The sequence below is a fragment of the Ahaetulla prasina genome, chromosome 7 (genome assembly GCF_028640845.1).
Source record: "Ahaetulla prasina isolate Xishuangbanna chromosome 7, ASM2864084v1, whole genome shotgun sequence".
Classification (NCBI taxonomy): Eukaryota; Metazoa; Chordata; class Lepidosauria; order Squamata; family Colubridae; genus Ahaetulla; species Ahaetulla prasina.
This window is the reverse complement of record NC_080545.1, coordinates 11,445,655-11,458,350: the sequence shown is the minus strand read 5'-3', so window position 1 is coordinate 11,458,350 and position 12,696 is coordinate 11,445,655. Positions and strand designations below refer to the sequence as shown.

The window sequence follows — 12,696 nt, the reverse complement described above, 5'->3', positions numbered from 1 at the left end:
TGCATTAGGAACTGGCTCCTCCTATTCCTCACTACTGTCAGCCTCCGGAGGCTCTGGAGTCTGCACATCACTCCCCAATGGCCCTGGCCCCACCTCTGCCTCCTACGCAGAGCCCTCATCCGGGCCTTCCCCAGCCTCCAGGACTGGCCCATATTCTTCCTCAGCCTCATCGCTGTCTGACTCTGTTGCCAGCTCTGCAGGCTGCTGGCGGACCACAACAGGGTGTCAAACTCAAGGCCCGCAGGAAAAGATTTGTCCCGCTGGGTCGCTCTGGAAACAGCAAAGGATTGGCCTGCGGTGCCTCTGCCAGCAAAAACAGAGTTCGGGGGGCTCCGTTTTCACTGGCAGAGGCCGTCGTAGTTGAAAATGGGGCCCAGGCTCCGTTTTCGCTGGCAGAGGGCTAGCAAAACAAACTAAAAACAAAACAAAAGGAGAAATGTTTCCCCCTTTTGCATTTGAGCATGCAAGAAGGGACAGGAAAGGGAGAAAGGGAAAGAGGAAAGACAAAGAAAAAGAAGGAAAGATGGGGTGAGAGCAAGGAAGGAAAAAGAAGGAAAGAGGGGAAGGAAGAATAAAGGAGAAGGAAGAGGGAAGGAAAAGCAGAAAAGGAAGGGAAGGGAAGGAGGGAGGGAGGGAGGGAAGGAAGGAAGGAAGGAAGGAAGGAAGGAAGATTATAATGAGAGTGAGGGAGGGGTCTCAGGGAAGTCTTGCGTTAGCACTTGGCCACCGCAGGTGCCCCCGACACGAGTGATGTTGAGGTGGCCATGCCCCTGCCCAGACCCCCCGCTCCCCCAAAGTCAAATCCAACCCTGATGCAGCCCTCAACGAAATCGAATTTGACACCTCTGCTCTAAGGGGAAATGAATGCAGAGGTGGCTTGAATCATATCAAGGGTAAAATTACACAGGGAAGAATGAAAATATTGCTTTTCTTGAAGTGCTTTGGCGACGTCGTCAGAAGTAATAGACCATCACTGCAAGTTTCACATCATTACATTGCTGGGGATCTTCAATGAAGCTCAGATCTTTGTGCTCTTTATTGTCAGCCACTGAGAAAAGTGAGGAAAACAGATGCATGAAAATCAAGGTTTGACTCGCAAGGATTGCACCAAGAAATCCCAAGGATAAGACTTTGGTTTTGAAGCTGCCCATTCTCCAAAACTCTGAGGGGCTTAAAAAGGTTAAAATCACCCAAGTACAAATAATATATCAACAACTCACAACAGGGATAAATCATAGAATCGGGCTGGAAGGGACCTTGGAGATCTTCTAGTTCAACCCGCTGCTTAAGGCAGGAGTCTTCATACCATCGTGGACAAATAGTTGCCCAAACTCTTCTTAAAAACGTCCAGTGTTGGAGCATCCACAACGAGGCAGGAGACCAGGATGTGACTTCAGCAATCCAAATTACACTTTGCCTGACTCAAAGAATGCCAGAAAGCAGATCCTTTATATAGGCCATGGGGTGTGGCTCCATGACTCAGCACTTATCCAGGCCTGCCCCTCCCTTCCTTTTGCTGACGTCACCTCTCCATTCTCCGGAAGCGGGGATCTATCCACTGCATCGTTTCGTCCCCAGCTGCCGGCAATTCCAGCTCGTGGCTGGCTGCAGGCGCACATGCTATCGGGGGGAGGTTTGTTTGCTCTGTTTGTCCGGGCATGGTGCCAGGGCTGGGGGCTGGAGGCATGCCAGGACATTCTTCTGCACTATCAGTCTCTGGCTGAGATAGCAGGAGATGAGAGGAGCCCAGCTGCGGAGAGGGGGGCGAGCGAGGCACAACAAAAGGCCTTTCTTGGCAAAAGTTCAGAAGATGCCAAACAAAGGCAACAAGACAAAGCTATCAACGCTGTTTTCCGGTAAAGAGCCCAAACGCCGTTGCTGGTCTTTTAAGCCTTATGGGAGGGGCCAATCATCTCTTGGCCTTCCTCCCGAGTTTCCTATTACCTTGAGCTGCTCTTGCCTTCTGGCAGCTCTTCTCATGCATGCATTAGGAACTGGCTCCTCCTATTCCTCACTACTGTCAGCCTCCGGGGGCTCCGGAGTCTCCACATCACTCCCCAATGGCCCTGGCCCCCCCTCTGCCTCCTACGCAGAGCCCTCATCCGGGCCTTCCCCAGCCTCCAGGACTGGCCCATATTCTTCCTCAGCCTCATCGCTGTCTGACTCTGTTGCCAGCTCTGCAGGCTGCTGGCGGACCACAACAGGGTGTCAAACTCAAGGCCCGCAGGAAAAGATTTGTCCCGCGGGGTCGCTCTGGAAACAGCAAAGGATTGGCCTGCCGTGCTTCTGCCAATGAAAACAGAGTTCGGGGGGCTCCGTTTTCATTGGCAGAGGCCGTCGTAGTTGAAAATGGGGCCCAGGCTCCGTTTTCGCTGGCAGAGGGCTAGCAAAACAAACTAAAAACAAAACAAAAGGAGAAATGCTTCCCCCTTTTGCATTTGAGCATGCAAGAAGGGACAGGAAAGGGAGAAAGGGAAAGAGGAAAGACAAAGAAAAAGAAGGAAAGATGGGGTGAGAGCAAGGAAGGAAAAAGAAGGAAAGAGGGGAAGGAAGAATAAAGGAGAAGGAAGAGGGAAGGAAAAGCAGAAAAGGAAGGGAAGGGAAGGGAAGGAGGGAGGGAGGGAGGGAAGGAAGGAAGGAAGGAAGGAAGGAAGATTATAATGAGGGTGAGGGAGGGGTCTCAGGGAAGTCTTGCGTTAGCACTTGGCCACCGCAGGTGCCCCCGACACGAGTGATGTTGAGCTGGCCATGCCCCTGCCCAGACCCCCCGCTCCCCCAAAGTCAAATCCAACCCTGATGCAGCCCTCAACGAAATCGAATTTGACACCTCTGCTCTAAGGGGAAATGAATGCAGAGGTGGCTTGAATCATATCAAGGGTAAAATTACACAGGGAAGAATGAAAATATTGCTTTTCTTGAAGTGCTTTGGCGACGTCGTCAGAAGTAATAGACCATCACTGCAAGTTTCACATCATTACATTGCTGGGGATCTTCAATGAAGCTCAGATCTTTGTGCTCTTTATTGTCAGCCACTGAGAAAAGTGAGGAAAACAGATGCATGAAAATCAAGGTTTGACTCGCAAGGATTGCACCAAGAAATCCCAAGGATAAGACTTTGGTTTTGAAGCTGCCCATTCTCCAAAACTCTGAGGGGCTTAAAAAGGTTAAAATCACCCAAGTACAAATAATATATCAACAACTCACAACAGGGATAAATCATAGAATCGGGCTGGAAGGGACCTTGGAGATCTTCTAGTTCAACCCGCTGCTTAAGGCAGGAGTCTTCATACCATCGTGGACAAATAGTTGCCCAAACTCTTCTTAAAAACGTCCAGTGTTGGAGCATCCACAACGAGGCAGGTCGTTCCACTGGTTCATTGTTCTCACTATCAGGAAATTTCTCTGGCTGCTCCATCACTGAAGGTTTTTAAGAAGAGATTAGACAGCCATTGATCTGGAATAGTACAGGGTCTCCTGTTTGAGCTGGGGGTTGGACTAGAAGACCTCCAAGGTCCCTGTTATCCTGTTATCCTTTTAGACCGGTGGTTCCCAATCTTTTTCAATCATGGAAACCTTCAGAAGATATTTTCCCCCCACAGAATCCTATGTATGTATGTATGTATGTATGTATGTATGTATGTATGTATGTATCGGGGTAAAATGCTCCCAGTTCAGACCAGATCACTCGATCCGGTAGCGATGGCTGCGGGTGTTTCGGAGAAACAGTAGCAAAAATCCATGCCCCACCCCCACCCCAGCTGAGTCGTGCAATCATCAGAGGCTTTTTTTTTTACTTTTAAAAGCATTTTTTCTTCGGCTGAAAAAATGCTCTTAAATGTTAAAAAAAAAAAAAGCCTCTGATGATTGTGCAGCTCAGCTGGGATCATCAGCGGAGCCTTTTAAAAACATTTTTTTACAACCACTTCGGCCAAAGAGGTTGTAGAAAAAATGCTTTTAAAAGTAAAAAAAAAAGCCTCTGATGATTGTGCAGCTCAGCTGGGATCATCAGCGGAGCCTTTTAAAAACATTTTTTTACAACCACTTCGGCCAAAGAGGTTGTAGAAAAAATGCTTTTAAAAGTAAAAAAAAAAAAGTTTGCCACGCCCACCCAGTCACATTACCCCACCATCACCACCAAGCCACGCCCGCAGAACCGGGAGTAACAAATTTTACATTTCACCACTGGTATGTATGTATGTATGTATGTATGTATGTATATGTGTACGTATGTATGTATCTAGACAGACAGTCAGACGGACAGACAGTCAGACAGACAGACAGACAAATGTCTCTGAGTACATTTTTACTACATATTTTGAACCTACAACTTTCATATACTCCTATTGTCTGAGCATTTTGCCTAACATAGTAGGCGTCAGCTTTGGAAGCCATATGAACACCAGAAGATTCCACACTGCCACCTTCTTGCGCTTGGGAAGTAGGAGGGGGGAAATCTAGTAGAGGGATTGCAGTTAGACATAATAGCACTCTTCTCTGCGGTCAAGGTCATGGTGCTTCTGCATCTGGAGGAGGAGTGATTGAAGTGATGGCTCAGGTTGGGACGGATGGTGGTTGGGCCATGTGACGGACTGATGGGTTTAGGGGGATGGATTTGGGGTTTTAATTTACTGAGGGGAACCCTCTGATTCGGGTTTTCCCAGATGTGCCAGTATAAAAAGGTAAAGGTTCCCCTCGCACATACATGCTAGTTGTTCCCGACTCTAGGGGGCAGTGCTCATCTCCGTTTCAAAGCTGAAGAGCCAGCGCTGTCCGAAGACGTCTCCGTGGTCATGTGGCCGGCATGACTCAATTTCAAAGGAGCACGGAACTCTGCTACCTTCCCACCAAAGGTGGTCCCTATTTTTCTACTTGCATTTTTTACGTGCTTTCGAACTGCTAGGTTGGCAGAAGCTCATGGGAGCTCACCCTGCTACACAGCACTAGGGATTTGAACCGCTGAACTGCCAACCTTTCGATCGACAAGCTCAGCGTCTTACCCACTAAGCCACCGCGTCCCAGTATACTTACTCTGTTAAATGGGAACTTTGAGGAAAATGCCTGTCTTGAAGTTTTTAGTTGGAGTTGGGTTATTCTGGAACGCTGACAGTCAATTTGGAGATCAGGAAAAAACATTTGAAATATAACCACAAACCTTCATTTCAGGTCAAGTTAGCTGGCCTTGCACGGTTTTATTTTAAAACCCATTTTTAAAGTTGATTTTTGAGATGTTCCCCACCCCCCTCCCCATGGAATCCCTACGATTTTTTTCCCGGAAACCCTCTGGTTCCGAGGAACACTTTGAAGATGGAGTTCCGTTGGCCGATTTCAAAAAGCTGTTGTCTCTCCTTCTTTCTTTTCAAGGACTACTGTGAAGACGATGGGGCTGGGTCTTTTCGGATACTTGTGGCCAAAGAAGGATGCAGCTTTACGGGAGAGACGTGCACTCGAAGGATCACGGTTTTGTTTGACGGGGGAGAGATCGAGCTGCACGGTGGAGAAGTAAGTTTACCCCCTCCCGCATTGTCTCCACAGGTTCACTTGTCTAAGAGGGGATTTTGAAGGCTTCTTTTGAGAGGGTTCCAGAGGGACGTCTGTTGAAACGGGTCAGATCCTTAGGGGAAAATATTTCCCACTGGCGGGTCTTCAGGGAGACGAAATTTTCTGCTTAAGCCTGCTGAAGGATGAGAGCAATGGCATTTGAAACACTTGATTCAAAATCATCATCTTTTAACGACCCCGTAACCCCTTGAGGGGTGGAGTCTGGGCAACTGAATGGAGCTAGCAGAGTGTTTAATGCAGGGGTAAAATGCTCCCGGTTCGGACTGCATCGGCCAAATCCAGTAGCGATGGTGGCGGGTAGTTCAGAGAACCAGTAGCAAAAATCCCTGCCCTCCTCCCCTGCCCATGTTCACTCAATCGCCCAGTTGCCCGCTTGCCCGCTTGCCGCTTCTTTCCGGCTCGCTCACTTTTCCCGCCTGAATGGTAGGAATAAGTTGTAAAAAAAGCTTTTAAAAGGTTAAAAAAAGGCTCTGATGATCACAGCTGAGCCGCGCGATTGTCAGAGCCTTCTTTTTTTTACTTTTAAAAGCCTTTTTTTAACCGAATAGGTTATTAAAAACATGCTTTTAAAAGTAAAAAAAAAAAGGTTGTGCGCCACAACTGATCTCTCTCTCTCTCTCTCTCTCTCTCTCTCTCTCTCTCTCACACACACACACGTTGTTCTACTTACCCCATGCCTCCTTTTGGCGTGCACTTATCTCACATTTGGTCCGTGGTGTGTACTGCGCGTGCGCACACACAGCACAGATTTGGCACGCAGCGTGCATGCGCAGCCAGCGAACCAGTAGTAAACCAGTTCAGATTTCACCACTGGCTTAATGGCCGGATGTCCTTCCTGTCGCCAGTGCGTAGTTTTGTTCAGCAGATATATTCTCATTGTGCCCACTTGATTCAAAATGGAGCCTTGTAAACAGATAGTCCTCGCCGTACGACCACAGTTGAGCCTAAAACGTCCTTCGCTAAGCAAGCAGTTATTAAGTGAATTTTGGCCCCATTTTACAACCTTTCTTGCCACCGTTGTTAAGCGAATCACTGCCCTCGTACAGTTAGTAGCACGGTTGTTAAGTGAATCCGGCTTCCCCATTGACTTTCCTTGTTGGAAGGTCGCAAAAGGGGATCACGTGACCCCGGGATACTGCGACCGTCATAAAGATGAATCAGTTGCCGAGCGTCGGAAATTTGATCACTTGATCCTGGGGATGCTGCAGTGGTCGTAAGGGTGAAAAACGGTCATACGTCACCTTTCTCAGTGCCGTTGTAACTTCAAATAGTCACTAAACAAACGGTTGTAATACTGTAATTTTTTCTCACAATGGAATTAACATTAGCCAGTGTCTCTTGCCCCGTGGAATATTCTATTGTTCATTAAAGCTAAAAGCAAACCCTTATTAAAGGCTGACCTGGACTCCCATTGTTTAAAGTTCTGTATTTTATTTTTTTCTCATGAAGATTAATGTCCTCACACCTCCGAGAGAAGAAGGCAACGTGGAAATTTTGAAGTCTGGCCGCTACTATATTCTGATACTGGGACGAGGGAGAATCTCCTTGACTTGGGATCAAAACATGGGGATTACTGTTATCTTGAAAGAAAACTACAAAGTAAGTAACTTCTGATTTATTACTTAGCAACAGCTTGTATGTTGATGAAGATCAAAGGTGGGTTTCGCATAATTTTAACACCGGTTCGCCACGCACCGAAAATGTGCTTGCACGCCTTCCGTGCATGCATGTGGCCTTCCACGCATGTATTTTGCTTGTATGCACGGCTTGCACGCATGCGCACGGCTTAGAAAACGTGGCTAAATAGGAGGGCATAGCGCTGAGGAGGGTGGGCTGGTCGCTGGTACCGGTTCGCCTGAACCTGTATGAACCGGCTGAATACCAATTCTGAGGAAGATTCTCAGTCAACTAGATAGAGTTATCTGGAAGTAGCATCATGGCAATTAGTCTTGTTTTCTTTTTGCCTTGGAAATGTTTCGCTGCTTCTCCGAGTAGCGTCTTCAGCCCAAGCAAGTTGGTTAGGGAGACCCTCAAACTGAAGAAGCTTCTTGAAGAAGCAGAGAAATGTTTTAGATTGAAAAAGAAAAGAAATCCAGTTGCCATGACTCAGATTCTAAATTAATAATAGCTTGTTTACTTAGTTATGTACATTAGAACAGAACAGAACAGAACAGAATAGAATTCTTTATTGGCTTAGTATGGTTGGACACACAAGGAATTTGTCTTCAGTGTAGAAAAGAACAGAATAGAATACAACAGAACAGAAAACAGAACCATGTCGTGCCTTTGCGGCCTCTGACCCGGCGCAGGTCCCAACCGGCTCCTTGGTTCTCCGAGGAGCTGAGAGGGATGAAGCGCCGGAGAAGACGCCTAGAGAGTTCCTGGAGGTCTAGCCGTTCGGGAGCTGATCGGACACTAGTGAAGTCCTATACTAGGACTTACCTAGTGGCATTGAGGGAAGCGAGGCGTAGCTACGCCTCCTCCCTCATTGCATCGGCAGATAACCGCCCAGCCGCCCTGTTTCGGGTGACTCGCTCCCTCCTACACCAGGGGGAGCGGGATGACCCGTTGCAGGGACGTGCTGAGGAGTTTAACGGTTATCTATACGATAAAATCGTTCAGCTTCGGGATGGTCTGGACCAAGATTGCGGTGACGCGGGTGAGATGCTCGAGGGTGGTCTTGGCGATATTGTTTGGGATGAGTTTGACCCTGTGGCTCCCGAGGACATGGACAGGTTGTTGGGTAGGCTGAATGCCACCACGTGTTTACTGGACCCGTGCCCCTCCTGGCTGGTGCTGGCCACTCGGGAGGTGACACGAGGCTGGCTCCAGGCGATTACGATTGCTTCTTTGGTGGAGGGCATCTTCCCGGCCGCCTTGAAAGAGGCGGTGGTGAGGCCCCTCCTTAAGAAGCCTTCCCTGGACCCGGCTGTTTTAGGTAATTATCGTCCGGTCTCCAACCTTCGCTTCATGGCGAAGGTTGTAGAGAGTATGGTGGCATATCAGTTTCCCTTACACCTGGATGAAACTGTCTATCTAGACCCGTTCCAGTCCGGTTTCCGGCCCGGTTACAGCACGGAGACGGCTTTGGTCGCGTTGGTGGATGATCTCTGGAGGGCCAGGGATAGGGGTTGTTCCTCTGCCCTGGTCCTATTAGACCTCTCAGCGGCTTTCGATACCATCGACCATGGTATCCTGCTGCGCCGGTTGGAGGGATTGGGAGTGGGAGGCACCGTTTATTGGTGGTTCTCCTCCTATCTCTCCGATCGGCCGCAGTCGGTGTTGACAGGGGCAGAGGTCGGCCCGGGCGCCCCACCTGTGGGGTCCCGCAGGGGTCGATCCTCTCGCCCCTACTGTTTAACATCTACATGAAGCCGCTGGGTGAGATCATCAGTGGTTTCGGTGTGAAGTACCAGCTGTATGCGGATGACACCCAGTTGTACTTTTCTGCGGACCACCCCAACGGTTATCAAGTGCTGTCCCGGTGTCTGGAGGCCGACGGGTCTGGTGGGGGAGAACCGGGCTCAAGCACATTCCCGCCAAGACGGGGTGGCTGTGGATGCCGGCACCCCGGTACAGCCAGCTAAATCCGCGGCTGACCATCGGTGGCGAGTCAGTGGCCCCGATGGAGAGGGTTCGCAACTTAGGCGCCCCCCTGGATGAACGGCTGTCTCTAGAAGATCATTTGACGGCCGTCTCCAGGAGAGCGTTCTACCAGGTTCGCCTGGTACGCCAGTTGCGCCCCTTTCTGGACCGGGATGCCCTATGCACGGTCACTCACGCACTCGTGACGTCTCGCCTGGATTACTGCAATGCTCTCTACATGGGGCTCCCCTTGAAGGGCATCCGGGGGCTGCAGTTAGTCCAGGATGCGGCTGCGCTGGTGATAGATGGAGCCCTCGTGGCTCCCGCATGACACCATCCTGCGCAGACTGCACTGGCTACCTGTGGCCTTCGGGTGCGCTCCAAGGTTTTGGTGACCACCTTTAAAGCGCCCCATGGCATTGGGCCGGGTTATTTACGGGACCGCCTACTGCTACCGAATACCTCTCACCGACCCGTGCGCTCTCACAGAGAGGGTCTCCTCAGGGTGCCGTCAGCGAGGCAATGTCGTCTGGCGGCGCCCAGGGGAAGGGCCTTCTGTGGGGCTCCCACCCTCTGAACGAACTACCCCGGACTTCGTCAGCTTCGGACCTTCGGACCTTCCGCTGGCTTAAAACATACCTATTTAATTGTGCAGGACTGGGCTAGATTTTAAATTTATGGGTTTTAATTGGGTTTTTGTTTTATATTTTAATAACGGGCTTATAGAATAAGTTTTTTAATTGTTTTTATATTGTATTTATGTGTTTATGTGTTTTTTAAGTGCCTGTAAACCGCCCTGAGTCCTTCGGGAGATAGGGCGGGATATAAATATGATTAATAAATAAATAAATAAATAAATAAAAGAATAGAATAGAATTATTTATTGGCCAAGTGTGATTGGACACACAAGGAATTTGTCTTCAGTTAGAACAGAACAGAACAGAACAGAACAGACTATCAGAGTTAGAAGTGACCTTGGAGGTCTTCTAGTCCAACCCCCTGCTTAGGCAAGAAATCCTACACTACTTCAGACAACTGGTTGTCCAATCTCTTCTTAAAAACTTCCAGTGTTGGAGCATTCACAACTTCTGGAGGCAAGTTGTTCCACCGATGAATTGCTCTCACTGTCATGAAATTTCTCCTTAGTTCTAAGTTGCTTCTCTCCTTGATTAGTTTCCACTCATTGCTTCTTGTCCTGCCGTCTTGTGTGGCAGCCCCTGAGATATTGGAACACTGCTACCCATTAATGAATGGTCTCAATATTAATTAATTAATTAATTAATAGTCTTCCTGTTGAAGTATAAAGAAGGTGACATTTCTTTGGCTCGTTCCTTGAAAGGATAAAGTCTGTGGCCTGTGTGGGAATTTCGATGGCGTTCCAAACAACGATCTGAGAAGCAGCCGGAGGCAGATTGAAGTTGATCCGAGTGACTTTGGGAATTCTTGGAAGGTTCATTCACAGTGTGCTGATGTCAGAAAGGTATTTGTAAAAAAAAAAAATAGTATGTGTTGCACCTTGGATGGTGGCGGGTGTCTGTCTGTGTTTCAGAATGTTTTCATGTCAGGGTAGGAAAACCAGCAGATTATCTTAGAACCTCCAACTCTAACATGGCTAATGAGAAAGAAGTTCCCTTCGCACATACGTGCTAGTCAGTGATGGGATTCAACCAGTTCTCACCACTTCGGCAGAACCGGTTGTTAACTTTCTAAGCAGTTTGTGAACTGGTTGTTGGAAGAAATCATTAGGGCAGAGAACCGGTTGTTAAATTATTTGAATCCCACCACTGGTGCTAGTCATTTCTGACTCTAGGGGGCAGTGCTCATCTCCGTTTCAAAGCCAAAGAGCCAGCGCTGTCCGAAGACGTCTCTGTGGTCATGTGGCCGGCATGACTCAACGCCAAAGGCACATGGGACACTGTTATCTTCCCACCAAAGATGGTCCTTATTTTTTCTATTTGCATTTTTTACCTGCTTTCGAACTGCTAGGTTGGCAGAAGCTAGGAAAAATAAGAGGAGCTCACCCCGTTACACGGCACTAGGGATTCGAACCGCTGAACTGTCGACCTTTTGATCGACAAGCTCAGCCACTGAGCCACCATGTCCTTTTTTTTTTTTGCTATGAAGATGCTAAATTGATAGGTAATCTATAGCTGCCACCTTTCCTGGCATTATAATGTGTTTCTTCTCTTTTTGCAGCTTTCCCAAGGGCAGGACTTGGTGTCTTCACTGTGCAACGGTAACGTCGTAAAACAGGTGATGGTGGAGACCTCGTGCAGCGTCTTGAATAGCGATCTCTTCAAAGAATGCAAAAAACTGGTAAGCCATTTCTTATCCAGATAATAATTCTCATTCTGGTTCCCATGGCTGGACAACCATTTCTCAGTTGAATTAATCACTAACCGTGATGCTTAGTACGAATGAAGGCGAATATACGCATCCCAGGATAATGTCATAGGATCCAATCTGGGTCAGTCAGCGGGATCAGAGGTTCAGTTTTCCGAGCTTTCAGACTTGACAAATCCTGAGAAGTTCCCTGAGGATCGATTCCATCAGGAGTCTGAAAGCTCGGAAAACTAAATTTCTGCTCCTGTTGACCAATACAAATTTGTATCCTGCAGGCGCTTAGTGTTTTGATGCTCCAAAGATGCTTTTTCAGGAAGCAACTGGACTTCCTTGTTTTTTGTTGGAGGTTTAACTGTGTTCTCAGGGTCACCTGAGTAGTGCAAATGGTTCCTGTAGTCTGCAATTTTTTCCCCCTGGAAATCCATTCCTATTCCCACATCATTCCAAGGGCATTCATCCCAAATTGTATAGCTAAAAGTCTGCAGAGATTCTCAGTCATCCAGGTCATGGTTGTCTTTTTTTCCAGGAAGCAACTTTTTTCTTTTGAAGACGTTTCGCTTTCTCATCCGAGAAACTTCTTCACCACTGACAGGATAGTGGGGAATGGGAGGATTAATACTCCTTGCAGACAGCTGGTCATTTGCATCCTTTTAGAGGGTCCCTGAAGCACCTGGAGGTTTATCTGTGTCCTCAGAGTCATCTGAATGGCTCTCTTGGTTCCTGTTGTCTTGCATTTTTTCCTCTGGAAATCCATTCCTACTCCCACACCATTCAAAGGGTGTTCGTCCCAAACTGCACAGCCAAAAGTGTGCAAAGATTCACAGTCATCCAGATCATGGTTGTCCCAAAGGTGCTTTTTTCAGGAGGCACCTCGACTTTCTTGTTTTTTCTGTTGAAGACGTTTTGCTTCTCATTTTAGAAGCTTCTTCAGCTGTTTGGTGCTTAATGTTGCAAAGTGCTCCTTCCATTCTGGTAACAGATATTGTTTGGCCTCCCATTTCTTTCTAATTTGGCAATCTGAGACGAAGTAGCAGAAGAATCTAATTTCTCCTGCCCAGCTGTGAAACTGGTTGACCTGCCCTTGAGATGGGTTCCTTGTCCTAAAGAGCTCACTGTTGGCGGGAGCTGGTTTAGGGGACCTCCTAAAATTTAGAGTTTGATGAGAAGGCGCGTCTCCTTGTAAATGCGAATCACCTTGTTCCTTGAAGC

The 12,696-nt window shown here is 48.1% G+C and overlaps 1 protein-coding gene across 4 annotated transcripts in view; it reads left to right on the top strand.

The window, feature by feature from the left end:
- The window catches only part of VWF (von Willebrand factor), a 227,162-nt gene that overhangs the window by 115,500 nt on the left and 98,966 nt on the right, over positions 1 to 12,696 (top strand). For all 4 annotated transcript variants that reach the window (XR_009155943.1, XR_009155942.1, XM_058189660.1 and 1 more), the window contains exons 21-24: positions 5,362 to 5,499; positions 7,009 to 7,158; positions 10,484 to 10,624; positions 11,341 to 11,460. Coding sequence is in view for 2 of the 4 variants with exons in the window: in XM_058189660.1 (XP_058045643.1) it covers positions 5,362 to 5,499; positions 7,009 to 7,158; positions 10,484 to 10,624; positions 11,341 to 11,460 (549 nt within the window). In the remaining 2 variants the exon portion in view is untranslated. The remainder of the gene's footprint in view (positions 1 to 5,361; positions 5,500 to 7,008; positions 7,159 to 10,483; positions 10,625 to 11,340; positions 11,461 to 12,696) is intronic.